This window comes from Salvelinus namaycush, chromosome 1, assembly GCF_016432855.1.
Source record: "Salvelinus namaycush isolate Seneca chromosome 1, SaNama_1.0, whole genome shotgun sequence".
In the NCBI taxonomy this organism is placed as follows: Eukaryota; Metazoa; Chordata; class Actinopteri; order Salmoniformes; family Salmonidae; genus Salvelinus; species Salvelinus namaycush.
The window spans coordinates 71,564,105-71,579,104 of record NC_052307.1 but is presented as its reverse complement, the minus strand read 5'-3'; the positions used below and the strand labels follow the sequence as shown (position 1 = coordinate 71,579,104).

The 15,000-nt window shown below is 45.8% G+C and overlaps 1 protein-coding gene across 1 annotated transcript in view; it reads left to right on the top strand.

Annotated features, from left to right (window-relative positions):
* Nucleotides 1–15,000, top strand: part of LOC120052813 (transmembrane protein 266-like) — a 43,649-nt gene that overhangs the window by 25,547 nt on the left and 3,102 nt on the right. The window contains exons 7-8 of the mRNA XM_038999952.1: nt 5,427–5,542; nt 13,336–13,522. Of these exons, the coding sequence (XP_038855880.1) occupies nt 5,427–5,542; nt 13,336–13,522 (303 nt within the window). The remainder of the gene's footprint in view (nt 1–5,426; nt 5,543–13,335; nt 13,523–15,000) is intronic.

Sequence of the window (15,000 nt, the reverse complement as noted above, 5' to 3'; positions counted from 1 at the left end):
CTGACCTCTGTCTCTTCACTCTCAATTCAATTCAATTCAATTCAATTCAAGGGGCTTTATTGGCATGGGAAACATGTGTTAACATTGCCAAAGCAAGTGAGGTAGACAATACACAAAAGTGAAACAAACAATACAAATTAACAGTAAACATTACACATACAGAAGTTTCAAAACAATAAAGACATTACAAATGTCATATTATATATATACAGTGTTGTAACAATGTACAAACGGTTAAAGCACACAAGTTAAAATAAATAAGCATAAATATGGGTTGTATTTACAATGGTGTTTGTTCTTCACTGGTTGCCCTTTTCTTGTGACAACAGGTCACAAATCTTGCTGCTGTGATGGCACACTGTGGAATTTCACCCAGTAGATATGGGAGTTTATCAAAATTGGATTTGTTTTCGAATTCTTTGTGGATCTGTGTAATCTGAGGGAAATATGTGTCTCTAATATGGTCATACATTGGGCAGGAGGTTAGGAAGTGCAGCTCAGTTTCCACCTCATTTTGTGGGCAGTGAGCACATAGCCTGTCTTCTCTTGAGAGCCATGTCTGCCTACGGCGGCCTTTCTCAATAGCAAGGCTATGCTCACTGAGTCTGTACATAGTCAAAGCTTTCCTTAAGTTTGGGTCAGTCACAGTGGTCAGGTATTCTGCCACTGTGTACACTCTGTTTAGGGCCAAATAGCATTCTAGTTTGCTCTGTTTTTTTGTTAATTCTTTCCAATGTGTCAAGTAATTATCTTTTTGTTTTCTCATGATTTGGTTGGGTCTAATTGTGCTGTTGTCCTGGGGCTCTGTGGGGTGTGTTTGTGTTTGTGAACAGAGCCCTAGGACCAGCTTGCTTAGGGGACTCTTCTCCAGGTTCATCTCTCTGTAGGTGATGGCTTTGTTATGGAAGGTTTGGGAATCGCTTCCTTTTAGGTGGTTGTAGAATTTAACGGCTCTTTTCTGGATTTTGATAATTAGTGGGTATCGGCCTAATTCTGCTCTGCATGCATTATTTGGTGTTCTACGTTGTACACGGAGGATATTTTTGCAGAATTCTGCATGCACAGTCTCAATTTGGTGTTTGCCCCATTTTGTGAAATCTTGGTTGGGGAGCGGACCCCAGACCTCACAACCATAAAGGGCAATGGGCTCTATGACTGATTCAAGTATTTTTAGCCAGATCCTAATTGGTATGTTGAAATGTATGTTCCTTTTGATGGCATAGAATGCCCTTCTTGCCTTGTCTCTCAGATCGTTCACAGCTTTGTGGAAGTTACCTGTGGTGCTGATGTTTAGGCCGAGGTATGTATAGTTTTTTGTGTGCTCTAGGGCAACGGTGTCTAGATGGAATTTGTGGTCCTGGCGACTGGACCTTTTTTGGAACACCATTATTTTGGTCTTACTGAGATTTACTGTCAGGGCCCAGGTCTGACAGAATCTGTGCAGAAGATCTAGGTGCTGCTGTAGGCCCTCCTTGGTTGGTGACAGAAGCACCAGATCATCAGCAAACAGTAGACATTTGACTTTGGATTCTAGTAGGGTGAGACCGGGTGCTGCAGACTGTTCTAGTGCCCGCGCCAATTCGTTGATATATATGTTGAAGAGGGTGGGGCTTAAGCTGCATCCCTGTCTCACCCCACGACCCTGTGTGAAGAAATGTGTGTGTTTTTTGCCAATTTTAACCGCACACTTGTTGTTTGTGTACATGGATTTTATAATGTCGTATGTTTTACCCCCAACACCACTTTCCATCAATTTGTATAGCAGACCCTCATGCCAAATTGAGTCGAAGGCTTTTTTGAAATCAACAAAGCATGAGAAGACTTTGCCTTTGTTTTGGTTTGTTTGGTTGTCAATTAGGGTGTGTAGGGTGAATACATGGTCTGTTGTACGGTAATTTGGTAAAAAGCCAATTTGACATTTGCTCAGTACATTGTGTTCATTGAGGAAATGTACGAGTCTGCTGTTAATGATAATGCAGAGTATTTTACCAAGGTTACTGTTGACGCATATTCCACGGTAGTTATTGGGGTCAAATTTGTCTCCACTTTTGTGGATTGGGGTGATCAGTCCTTGGTTCCAAATATTGGGGAAGATGCCAGAGCTAAGGACGATGTTAAAGAGTTTTAGTATAGCCAATTGGAATTTGTTGTCTGTATATTTGATCATTTCATTAAGGATACCATCAACACCACAGGCCTTTTTGGGTTGGAGGGTTTTTATTTTGTCCTGTAACTCATTCAAGGTAATTGGAGAATCCAGTGGGTTCTGGTAGTCTTTAATAGTTGATTCTAGGATTTGTATTTGATCATGTATATGTTTTTGCTCTTTATTCTTTGTTATAGAGCCAAAAAGATTGGAGAAGTGGTTTACCCATACATCTCCATTTTGGATAGATAATTCTTCGTGTTGTTGTTTGTTTAGTGTTTTCCAATTTTCCCAGAATTGGTTAGAGTCTATGGATTCTTCAATTACATTGAGCTGATTTCTGACATGCTGTTCCTTCTTTTTCCGTAGTGTATTTCTGTATTGTTTTAGTGATTCACCATAGTGAAGGCGTAGACTCAGGTTTTCCGGGTCTCTATGTTTTTGGTTGGACAGGTTTCTCAATTTATTTCTTAGATTTTTGCATTCTTCATCAAACCATTTGTCATTGTTGTTCATTTTCTTCGGTTTTCTATTTGAGATTTTTAGATTTGATAGGGAAGCTGAGAGGTCAAATATACTGTTAAGATTTTCTACTGCCAAGTTTACACCTTCACTATTGCAGTGGAACGTTTTACCCAGGAAGTTGTCTAAAAGGGATTGGATTTGCTGTTGCCTAATTGTTTTTTGGTAGGTTTCCAAACTGCATTCCTTCCATCTATAGCATTTCTTAATGTTACTCAGTTCCTTTGGCTTTGATGCCTCATGATTGAGTATTGCTCTGTTCAAGTAGACTGTGATTTTGCTGTGGTCTGATAGGGGTGTCAGTGGGCTGACTGTGAACGCTCTGAGAGACTCTGGGTTGAGGTCAGTGATAAAGTAGTCTACAGTGCTACTGCCAAGAGATGAGCTATAGGTGTACCTACCATAGGAGTCCCCTCGAAGCCTACCATTGACTATGTACATACCCAGCGTGCGACAGAGCTGCAGGAGTTGTGACCCGTTTTTGTTGGTTATGTTGTCATAGTTGTGCCTAGGGGGGCATATGGGGGAGGGAATGCTGTCACCTGCAGGCAGGTGTTTGTCCCCCTGTGTGCTGAGGGTGTCAGGTTCGTGTCCAGTTCTGGCATTTAGGTCGCCACAGACTAATACATGTCCCTGGGCCTGGAAATGATTGATTTCCCCCTCCAGGATGGAGAAGCTGTCTTCATTAAAGTATGGGGATTCTAGTGGGGGGATATAGGTAGCACACAGGAGGACATTTTTACACCTTCACTATTGCAGTGGAACGTTTTACCCAGGAAGTTGTCTAAAAGGGATTGGATTTGCTGTTGCCTAATTGTTTTTTGGTAGGTTTCCAAACTGCATTCCTTCCATCTATAGCATTTCTTAATGTTACTCAGTTCCTTTGGCTTTGATGCCTCATGATTGAGTATTGCTCTGTTCAAGTAGACTGTGATTTTGCTGTGGTCTGATAGGGGTGTCAGTGGGCTGACTGTGAACGCTCTGAGAGACTCTGGGTTGAGGTCAGTGATAAAGTAGTCTACAGTGCTACTGCCAAGAGATGAGCTATAGGTGTACCTACCATAGGAGTCCCCTCGAAGCCTACCATTGACTATGTACATACCCAGCGTGCGACAGAGCTGCAGGAGTTGTGACCCGTTTTTGTTGGTTATGTTGTCATAGTTGTGCCTAGGGGGGCATATGGGGGAGGGAATGCTGTCACCTGCAGGCAGGTGTTTGTCCCCCTGTGTGCTGAGGGTGTCAGGTTCGTGTCCAGTTCTGGCATTTAGGTCGCCACAGACTAATACATGTCCCTGGGCCTGGAAATGATTGATTTCCCCCTCCAGGATGGAGAAGCTGTCTTCATTAAAGTATGGGGATTCTAGTGGGGGGATATAGGTAGCACACAGGAGGACATTTTTCTCTGTTAAGATAATTTCCTTTTGAATTTCTAGCCAAATGTAAAATGTTCCTGTTTTGATTAATTTAATGGAGTGAGTTAGGTCTGCTCTATACCAAATTAGCATTCCCCCTGAGTCCCTTCCCTGTTTCACACCTGGTAGTTTGGTGGATGGGACTACCAGCTCTCTGTAACCTAGAGGGCAACCAGTGGGTCCGTCTCCTCTACACCATGTTTCTTGCAGGATGACAATGTCTGCATTACCGATTTCTTTGGTGAAGTCCGGGTTCCTGCTCTTTAGGCCAAAGGCAGATGACCTCAGGCCTTGGATATTCCAGGATGATATAGTGAAGGCTTTTTGTTCCATAAAGTGTCCAATGTTGTTGGTCGTGGTTTGGCCTCAGGCCAGTAAGTGTGAGCAGAGCCTGCTGAGCATCTGGTACATGCCGTTGGCTTGGGCGAGTGTAAGAGTGGGGGTTGGGCCTGTTTGCCCGCTCACTACCTGGGCGTATGTGTGACTTCCATGTTGATGCCCTCTTTGCGGGGGTGGGGTGCATGGGGTGGGCAGGAGTGGCATAGGTCTGATCTGAGGGGGCCTAAATTGGGTGTGGGCATGGTTGATGTGGGGGGGTGTTGATTGGTTGGGGTGGGGGTGTGGATGTGTCTGGGGGTGCTGTGGTCTGGATGTAAGTCCTCTTGGCATGGGTCCTCTATGTGTAGGTCCAGGGGGGGGTCCTGAAGGTCTTGGAGGGTGTCTCGCTGGTCTGGGTGGGGTGTCTATTGATCTGTTGCTCCTGTGTGAAGTGTTGGGGCTGCGTTTGAGAGCGATGTCCTTTAGAGTCCGGGCAAAGGTGGGCACTGCTGCCTTGTAGAGGTGGACCTGGTCATAGAGGCTGTTCAAGTCCAGGGTGGAGTGGTGGGCCAGAAAGACATTTGGTTTTGAGGCACAGTCACGGGAAATGCTTGCGTTTACCCGCTGTATTGTAGCAGGGTGGAAGTCTTTTCGTGGTAGCAGGGTGGAGATAACCACTTGTGCGTTGGGGAAAGTAGAAGAAGCTTTTTCAATCACTCCCTTCAGTGCTGTGGCCACCCTTTCCTGCTGTGCTCTCAGGTCGTTTGTGCCTGTGTGTATTATTATGTGGCTAGGTGAGCCTAGTTTGTCCTCAGACAGAAGGTCTAGGGCGCGCTGGGTGTTTGGACACCAGAGTTTAGACACACTGTGTTTGGGAAAAAGTTTTTTTTCTTCTATATATTTCCCATTTGAGTCCATAAGGAGAACAATCTGTGTCTTGTGTTTGTCCTCAGTCACTCTCTCTATCTGTCTCTACTCTCTCTCTATATTTGTCTCTTCTCTCTCTAACTATCTCTTCCCTCTCTCAGCCTATGTGTTGCAGGTGAAGGTGGAGATGGAGCTGGAGATCCTGCAGTGTGAGAAGATCAAGGCTGTCAGGGAGGAGCAGCTGGAACGACTCACACAGATCTGCCAGGAACAGGCAGTAAGTCCCCGCACCATCACCTCGCAGATAGCGTTGAGACTAGGGTTAGTGTTTTGGTTGAAGCTAGGTTATGGTTGAGGCTAGGGCTAAGACTAAACCAGGATTTTTTTAAATTAAATAATAATTACATTTATTTCACCTTTATTCCTGTCTTAGGTCAGTTGGGATCACCACTTTATTTTAAGAATGTGAAATGTCAGAATAATAGTATAGAGAATGATTTATTTAATTTCTTTCATCACATTTCTTATTTCTTTCATCACATTCCCAGTGGGTCAGAAGTTTACATACACTCAATTAGTATTTGGTAGCATTGCCTTTAAATTGTTTAACTTGGGTCAAATGTTTCGGGTAGCCTTCCACAAGCTTCCCACAATAAGTTGGGTGAAATTTAGCCCATTCCTCCTGACAGAGCTGGTGTAATTGAGTCAGGTTTGTAGGCCTCCTTGCTCACACACGCTTTTTCAGTTCTGTCCACAAATGTTCTATGTGATTGAGGTCAGGGCTTTGTGTTGGCCTCTCCAATTACCTTGACTTTGTTGTCCTTTAGCCATTTTGCCACAACTTTGGAAGTATGCTTGGGGTCATTGTCCATTTGGAAGACATATTTGCGACCAAGCTTTAACTTCCTGACTGATGTCTTGAGATGTTGCTTCAATATATCCACAATTTCCCTCCCTCATGATGCCATCTATTTTGTGAAGTGCACAAGTCCCTCCTGCAGCAAAGCACCCCCACAACATGATGCTGCCACCCCCGTGCTTCACGGTTGGGATGGTGTTCTTCGGCTTGCAAGCTTCCTCCTTTTTCCTCCAAACATAACGATGGTCATTATGGCCAAACAGTTCTATTTTTGTTTCATCAGACCAGAGGACATTTCTCCAAAAAGTACGATCTTTGTCCACATGTGCAGTTGCAAACCGTAGTCTGGCTTCTTTTTTATGGCGGTTTTGGAGCAGTGGCTTCTTCCTTGCTGAGCGGCCTTTCAGGTTATGTCGATATAGGACTCATTTTACTGTGGATATAGATACTTTTGTACCTGTTTCCTCCAGCATCTTCACAAGGTCCTTTGCATTTGTTCTGGGATTGATTTGCACTTTTCGCACCAAAGTACGTTCATCTCTAGGAGACAGAACGCGTCTCCTTCCTGAGCGGTATGACGGCTGCATGGTCCCATGGTGTTTATACTTGCAAACTATTGTTTGTACAGATGAATGTGGTACCTTCAGGCATTTGGAAATTGCTCCCAAGGATGAACCAGACTTGTGGAGGGTTACAATTTTTTTTCTGAGGTCTTGGCTGATTTCTTTTGATTTTCCAATGATGTCAAGCAAAGAGGCACTGAGTTTGAAGGTAGGCCTTGAAATACATCCACAGGTACACCTCCAGTTGACTCAAATTATTTAAATTAGCCTATCAGAAGCTTCTAAAGCCATGACATCTGTTTAAAGGCACAGTCAACTTAGTGTATGTAAACGTCTGACCCACTGGAATTGTGATACAGTGAATTATAAGTGAAATAATCTGTCTGTAAACAATTGTTGGAAAAATTACTTGTGTCATGCACAAAGTAGATGTCCTAACCGACTTGCCAAAATTATAGTTCGTTAACAAGAAATTTATGGAGTGGTTGAAAAATGAGTTTTAATGACTCCAACCTATGTGTATGTAAACTTCTGACTTCAACTGTATGTGCAGATGAGGATGTGCAAGTAGAAATACTGGTATGCAAAAGAGCAGAAAAACAAAAAACAAATATGGGGATGAAGTAGGTAGTTGGTTGGATGGGCTATTTGCAGATGGGCTGTGTACAGCTGCAGCGATCGGTAAACTGCTCTGACAGCTGACGCTTGAAGTTAGTGAGCTATATATAAGTCTCCAACTTCAGTGATTTTAGCAATTCGTTCCAGTCATTGGCATCAGAGAACTGGAAGGAAAGGCGGCTAAAGTAGGTGTTGGCTTTGGGAATGACCAGTGAGATATACCTGCTGGAGCGCCTGCTACGGGTGGGTGTTGCTATGGTGACCAGTGAGCTGAGATAATGCGGAGCTTTACCTAGCAAAGACTTATAGATGACCTGGAGCCAGTGGGTGACGAATATGTAGCGAGGACCAGCCAACGAGAGCATACAGGTCGCAGTGGTGGGTAGTATATGGGGCTTTGGTGACATAACTGATGGCACTGTGATAGACTGCATCCAATTTGCTGAGTAGAGTGTTGGAGGCTATTTTGTAAATGACATCGCCAAAGTCAAGGATCGGTAGGATAGTCAGTTTTACGAGGGTATGTTTGGCAGCATGAGAGAAGGAGGCTTTGTTGTGAAATAGGAAGCCAATTCTAGATTTAACTTTGGATTGGAGATGCTTAATGTGAGTCTGGAAGGAGAGTTTACAGTCTAGCCAGACACATAGGTATTTATAGTTGTCCACATATCAGAACCGTCCAAAGTAGTGATTCTGTTCGGGCGGACGGGTGCGGGCAGCAATCGGTTGAAGAGCATGCATTTCATTTGACTAATATTTAAGAGCATTTGAAGGCCACGGAAGGAGTGTTGTATGGTGTTGAATCTCATTTGCAGGTTTGTTAACACAGTGTCCAAAGAAGGGCCAGATGTATACAGAATGGTGTCATCTGCGTAGAGGTGGATCAAAGAATCACCAGCAGCGAGAGCGACATCATTGATGTATACAGAGAAAAGAGTCGGCCCGAGAACTGAACCCTGTGGCACCCCCAGAGGTCCGGAAAACAGGCCCTCCGATTTGACACACTGAACTCTGTCTGAGAAGTAGTTGGTGAACCAGGCGAGGCAGTCATTAAAGAAACCAAGGCTGTTGAGTCTGCCGATAAGAATACGGTGATTGACAGAGTCGAAAGCCTTGGCCAGGTCGATGAAGACGGCTGCATAGTACTATATTTTATCGATGGCGGTTATGATATCGTTCAGGACCTTGAGCGTGGCTGAGGTGCACCCGTGACCAGCTCGGAAACCAGACTGCATAGCGGAGAAGGTACGGTGGGATTCGAAATGGTCGGTGATCTGTTTGTTGACTTGGCTTTTCGAATAAAGGCAGGGCAGGATGGATATAGGTCTGTAACGGTTTGGGTCTAGAGTGTCTCCCCCTTTGAAGAGGGGGATGACCGCGGCCGCTTTCCAATCCTTAAGAATCTCAGACGATACGAAAGAGAGGTTGAACAGACTAGTAATAGGGGTTGCAACAATGGCGGCGGATAATTTTAGGAAGAGAGGGTCCAGATTGTCAAGCCCAGCTGATTTGTAGGGATCCAGATTTTGCAGCTCTTTCAGAACATCAGCTGTCTGGATTTGTGTGAAGGAGAAGCGGGGGGGGGCTTGGACCAGTTGCTGCAGGGGGTGCAGAGCTGTTTACCGGGGTTGGGGTAGCCAGGTGCAAAGCATGGCTAGCCGTAGAGAAATGCTTATTTAAATTATCGATTATCGTGGATTTATCAGTGATGACAGTGTTTCCTAGTCTCAGAGCAATGGGCAGCTGGGAGGAGGTACTCTTATTCTCCATGGACTTTACAGTGTCCCAAAACTTTTTGGAATTAGTGCTGCAGGATGCAAATTTCTGTTTGAAAAAGCTAGCCTTTGCTTTCCTAACTGACTGTGTATTGGTTCCTGACTTCCTTGAAAAGTTGCATATCGCGGGGACTATTCGAGGCTAGTGCAGTACGCCACAGGGTGTTTTTGTGCTGGTCAAGGGCAGTCAAGTCTGGAGTGAACCAAGGGCTATATCTGTTCTTAGTACAATTGTTTTTGAAAGGGGCATGCTTATTTAAGATGGTGAGGAAAGCACTTTTAAAGAACATCCAGGCATCCTCTACTGACGGGATGAGGTCAATATCCTTCCAGGATACCCGGGCCAGGTCGATTAGAAAGGCCTGCTCGCAGAAGTGTGAGATCCTGGTTGAAGACAGCAGAGGTGTATTTAGAGGGCAAGTTGGTCAGGATGATATCTATGAGGGTGCCCATGTTTACGGATTTAGGGTTGTACCTGGTAGGTTCCTTGATAATTTTTGTGAGATTGAGGGCATCTAATTTAGATTGTAGGACGGCCGGGGTGTTAAGCATATCCCAATTTAGGTCACCTAGCAGTACGAACTCTGATGATAGATGGGAGGCATATACATATGGTGTCCAGTGCACATCTGGGAGCTGAGGGGGGTCTATAACAAGCGGCAACAGTGAGAGACTTATTTCTGGAGAGATGGATCTTTAAAAGTAGAAGCTCTAAAATTTTGGGCATAGACCTGGATAGTATGACAGAACTCTGCAGGCTATCTCTAATTTCAGAATTTTTGGTGGCCTTCCTAAGCCAGGATTTAGACACGGCTAGGACATCAGGGTTGGTGGAGTGTGCTAAAGCAGTGAATAAAGCAAACTTAGGGAGGAGGCTTCTGATGTTAACATGCATGAACCCAAGGCTTTTACAGTTGCAGAAGTCAACAAAGGAGAGCGCTTGGGGAATGGGAGTAATGCCGGGGGCTGCAGGGCCTGGGTTAACCTCTACATCACAAGAGGAACAGAGGAGGAGTAGGATGAGGGTACGGCTAAAGGTGGTCGTCTAGTGCTTTGGGAACAGAGAATAAAAGGAGCAGATTTCTGGGCGTTGTAGGATAGATTCAGGGCATAGTGTACAGACAAGGGTATGGTAGGATGTGAGTACAGTGGGGGTAAACCTAGGCATTGAGTGACGATGAGAGAGGTTGCATCTCTGGAGAAGCCAGTTAAGCTAGGTGTGGTCTCTGCATGTGTGGGGGGTGGGACAAGGGGGCTATCTGAGGCATGTTGAACGGGACTAGGGGCTCCGCAGTAAAATAAAACAATGAGAGCTGCCTAAACAACAGTATACAAGGCATATTGACATTAGAGAGAGGCATAAAGCAATCACAGGTGTTGATTGGGAGAGCTAAGACAACAAAGGGTAAGACAACAACGGGTAAACAGCTAAGACAACAACAACGAGTAAAAGGCGATGGATGGGCAGAGAGGGTCAGTTAGCTACACACAGGGCCTGAGTTCGAGGCTGGGGCCGACAGATAAACAAAATGAAGTACCGTGTTAATGAACAGTCCAGCAGGCATCAGCTGTGTAGCCGAGTGATCATAGGGTCCAATGAGCAGAAATAGATATTTGGACATGAAGGTAGAATTAGGGTTAGGGCTCTGGTTAACGGTTGAGCTGGCATGTGGACATGATGCTATGGTAATGGTTAGGGTTAAGGTTGAGGTTATGGTTAGGTTTGAACTGGGATGTGGACCTGAAGGTAGGGTTAGGGTTGTTGTTGAGCCTAGGGTTAGTGTTGAACCAGGATGTGGACCTGAAGGTAGGGTTAGGGTTATTGTTGAGCCTAGGGTTAGTGTTGAACCAGGATGTGGACCTGAAGGTAGGGTTAGGGTTGTTGTTGAGCCTAGGGTTAGTGTTGAACCAGGATGTGGACCTGAAGGTAGTGTTAGGGTTGTTGTTGAGCCTAGGGTTAGTGTTGAACCAGGATGTGGACCTGAAGGTAGGGTTAGGGTTGTTGTTGAGCCTAGGGTTAGTGTTGAACCAGGATGTGGACCTGAAGGTAGTGTTAGGGTTGTTGTTGAGCCTAGGGTTAGTGTTGAACCAGGATGTGGACCTGAAGGTAGGGTTAGGGTTGTTGTTGAGCCTAGGGTTAGGGTTGAACCAGGATGTGGACCTGAAGGTAGGGTTAGGGTTGTTGTTGAGCCTAGGGTTAGGGTTGAACCAGGATGTGGACCTGAAGGTAGTGTTAGGGTTGTTGTTGAGCCTAGGGTTAGTGTTGAACCAGGATGTGGACCTGAAGGTAGGGTTAGGGTTGTTGTTGAGCCTAGGGTTAGTGTTGAACCAGGATGTGGACCTGAAGGTAGGGTTAGGGTTGTTGTTGAGCCTAGGGTTAGGGTTGAACCAGGATGTGGACCTGAAGGTAGGGTTAGGGTTGTTGTTGAGCCTAGGGTTAGTGTTGAACCAGGATGTGGACCTGAAGGTAGGGTTAGGGTTGTTGTTGAGCCTAGGGTTAGTGTTGAACCAGGATGTGGACCTGAAGGTAGGGTTAGGGTTGTTGTTGAGCCTAGGGTTAGTGTTGAACCAGGATGTGGACCTGAAGGTAGGGTTAGGGTTGTTGTTGAGCCTAGGGTTAGTGTTGAACCAGGATGTGGACCTGAAGGTAGGGTTAGGGTTGTTGTTGAGCCTAGGGTTAGGGTTGAACCAGGATGTGGACCTGAAGGTAGGGTTAGGGTTGTTGTTGAGCCTAGGGTTAGTGTTGAACCAGGATGTGGACATGACGCTAGGGTTAGGGTTGTTGTTGAGCCTAGGGTTAGTGTTGAACCAGGATGTGGACATGACGCTAGGGTTAGGGTTGAGGGTTAGGGTTAAGGTTGAACCGGGAGGTAAACATGAAGCTAGAGTTAGGGTTGTGGTTGAGGCTAGGGTTAGGGTTAAAGTTGAAGCAGGATGTGGACATGACGCTAGGGTTAGGGTTGAGGGTTAGGGTTAAGGTTGAACCGGGAGGTAAACATGAAGCTAGAGTTAGGGTTGTGGTTGAGCCTAGGGTTAGTGTTGAACCAGGATGTGGACATGACGCTAGGGTTAGGGTTGAGGGTTAGGGTTAAGGTTGAACCGGGAGGTAAACATGAAGCTAGAGTTAGGGTTGTGGTTGAGGCTAGGGTTAGGGTTAAAGTTGAAGCAGGATGTGGACATGACGCTTGGGTTAGGGTTGTGTTTGAGGCTGTTTCAGATTTCCAGAGGCTGCAATTTCAATTGCTACCACAGGGGGGCAGTAACACGTCACAGAAGAGTTCAATGTGTAGCCAACGCATTTTCAACAGACATCAGAGACGATGTTTCTTCAAATTGTTTTACAATATTCAATGATTTGCAAATCCATAATAAACAGGCACAAGAAAAGTTGATTTTGTGATATTATGAACCCACAATACTCATAAGCACGCAACATAATACAGTAACATATATTTGGAAAGATGTTTCCCATATAGATGTAAACAACACATATTTTCCATGTTGTTCTTTTTATCACTGTCACTGGTCACCTATGAACACTTGAACATCTTGAAGAACGATCTGGCCTTAATGGCCATGTACTGTTATAATCTCAACTCGGCACAGCCAGAAGAGGACTGCCCCCCCCTCAGAGCCTGGTTCCTCTAGGTTTCTTCCTAGGTTCCTGCCTTTCTAGGGAGTTTTCCCTAGCCACTGTGCTTCTACATCTGCATTGCTTGCTGTTAGGTTTTAAGATGGGTTTCTGTATAAGCACTTTGTGTCATCTGCTGATTTAAAAAGGGCTTTATAAATACATTTGATTGATTGATTAATGACTGCACTCCTGTAGTCAGTTGAAGTAAAGGACTACATTTCTTTCAAAGACTCAAGGTCCCAAGATCAATACAGGGAGAAGCCATAACTGTACATCAATGGAAACATGTTGTTGTACAAAACAGTCCAGTAATGATGGGATCCTCAGTGTAATGCTAGAAACAAACAGTTCATGTGTAATCTGACTGTCTGTTTGTCAATATGAGCCATCAGGCCAGAGGAAACCCCAGTGAAAGCATTGATCCTATAGCTAGTAATAGAACCACTTAGCTGCAGAATGCCTGGGATCATGCTAAAAGGGCCTGTCTGGGACTAAAAGGTTAGTTAACACTGACATGTTGTTACATCAATACACCAAGATTTCAGCTAGAAGAATACATGTGTGTTTTCCTTTTCCAGACCAACTCTCTCTCTCTCTCTCTGTCTCCCCCCCCTCCCTCAGTTTGAGATCAGACAGCTCCGGGCCCACCTGGCACAGCAGGACTTGGACCTGGCTGCGGAGCAGGAGGCTGCTATGCAGATCCACCATGTGTGGGGCAAACAGAGGAGCAGCTACCAGGTGGTGGAGGGCCAGGGCCCTGGGGAGTCTGACGATGAGGGACATGGAGTCCTCAGGGAGACCCCAGCAGGTAACCCCTTTTGGCCATGTAGTGTATGTCACATCCAGGGAAACTAGGGCCCAGAGTTTTTCTGGCCCTAACTATAACGGTGTATGTAATACTCCATACCATAATCCTCAGACCATGAGATAAAATAGATACTCGCTCTTTGATATTCTTCATGGGTATTGCTATATTCCGGAACATGTAAGGATATTGAGTCTGATGAAAACTGCTGTTCCAAGAGGCAGACAAACCTGTAAATCCTAATTATGAATTACTTCACCACAGACCAAAAACAATGAACTTGACTCATTTTATTATTTTATTTTTATTATTACCCCTTTTTCTCCCCAATTTCGTGGTATCCAATTGGTTGTTAATGTCTTGTCTCATCGCTGCAACTCCTGTATGGACTTGGGAGAGGCGAAAGTTGAGAGCCGTGCGTCCTCCGATACACGACCCAGCCAAGCCGCACTGCTTCTTGACACAATGCCCGCTTAACCTGGAAGGAAGCTGCACCAATGTGTCAGAGGAAACACCGTATACCTGGCTCGCTAGTGCGCGATGGGACAAGCACATCCCTGCCGGCCAAACCCTCCCCTAACCCGGACGACGCTGGGCCAATTGTGCGCTGCACCATGGGTCTCCCGGTTGCGGCTGGCTGCGACAGAGCCTGGACTCGAACCAGGAGCTAGCACTGCCTTAGACCACTGCGCCACTCGGGAGGCCTGTGACTCATTTTAATAAAGTTCTACATTCGTCTGTTTGGTTGAAAAGGCATCCTGACAGAACCAGGAGAGAGGTTTGTACATAAAGTATGTACATAATTATGTGGGACAAAAAGTCCCATCCAATGTAACATCAGGCGAATGGGGTGTCAGAGCAGTGTCAAACTGATCTAGCAGCAGTAGCCCTGAGCTAGTCTCCAGGCCCTAGCCTCTTAAAACACTGACGTTAACTCACAACACCCCTCTGACCGCAGGCAAGGCACGCACACACACACACACAACACACACACACCACACCTCTGACCGCAGGCAGTGCAGTATCAATAAGAGGGCAGAAAAGCTTTTAGGATGTGCTGAAACCTGGGGACAACAAGCATGTTCTCCTAACGGCTCGTCACACACACGCAAGCATGCACGCACACACACATGCAGTCATGCACACACACACACACACACACACACACACACACACACACACACACACACACACACACACACACACACACACACACACACACACACACCCACACCCCCCCCCCCCCCCCCCCCCCACCTCAGCCAGGCTGTTTGAGGTACAGAGTGCTCTGTGCATTGGGCCTTGTTCTGAGGTCTGAGCAGAGAGAGGGCCACTGTGAACATCTGCTCCTCTTCACCTGGAAACCACAATAGGGCACCAGGAGACGCCACACCACCACCCCCAGGGGATTGTGGGAAATCTGGCTCTTAGGAACAAGCGTGTTTTTTTCCCCCCAGAACATGGAAGGAGTATTGGGACAG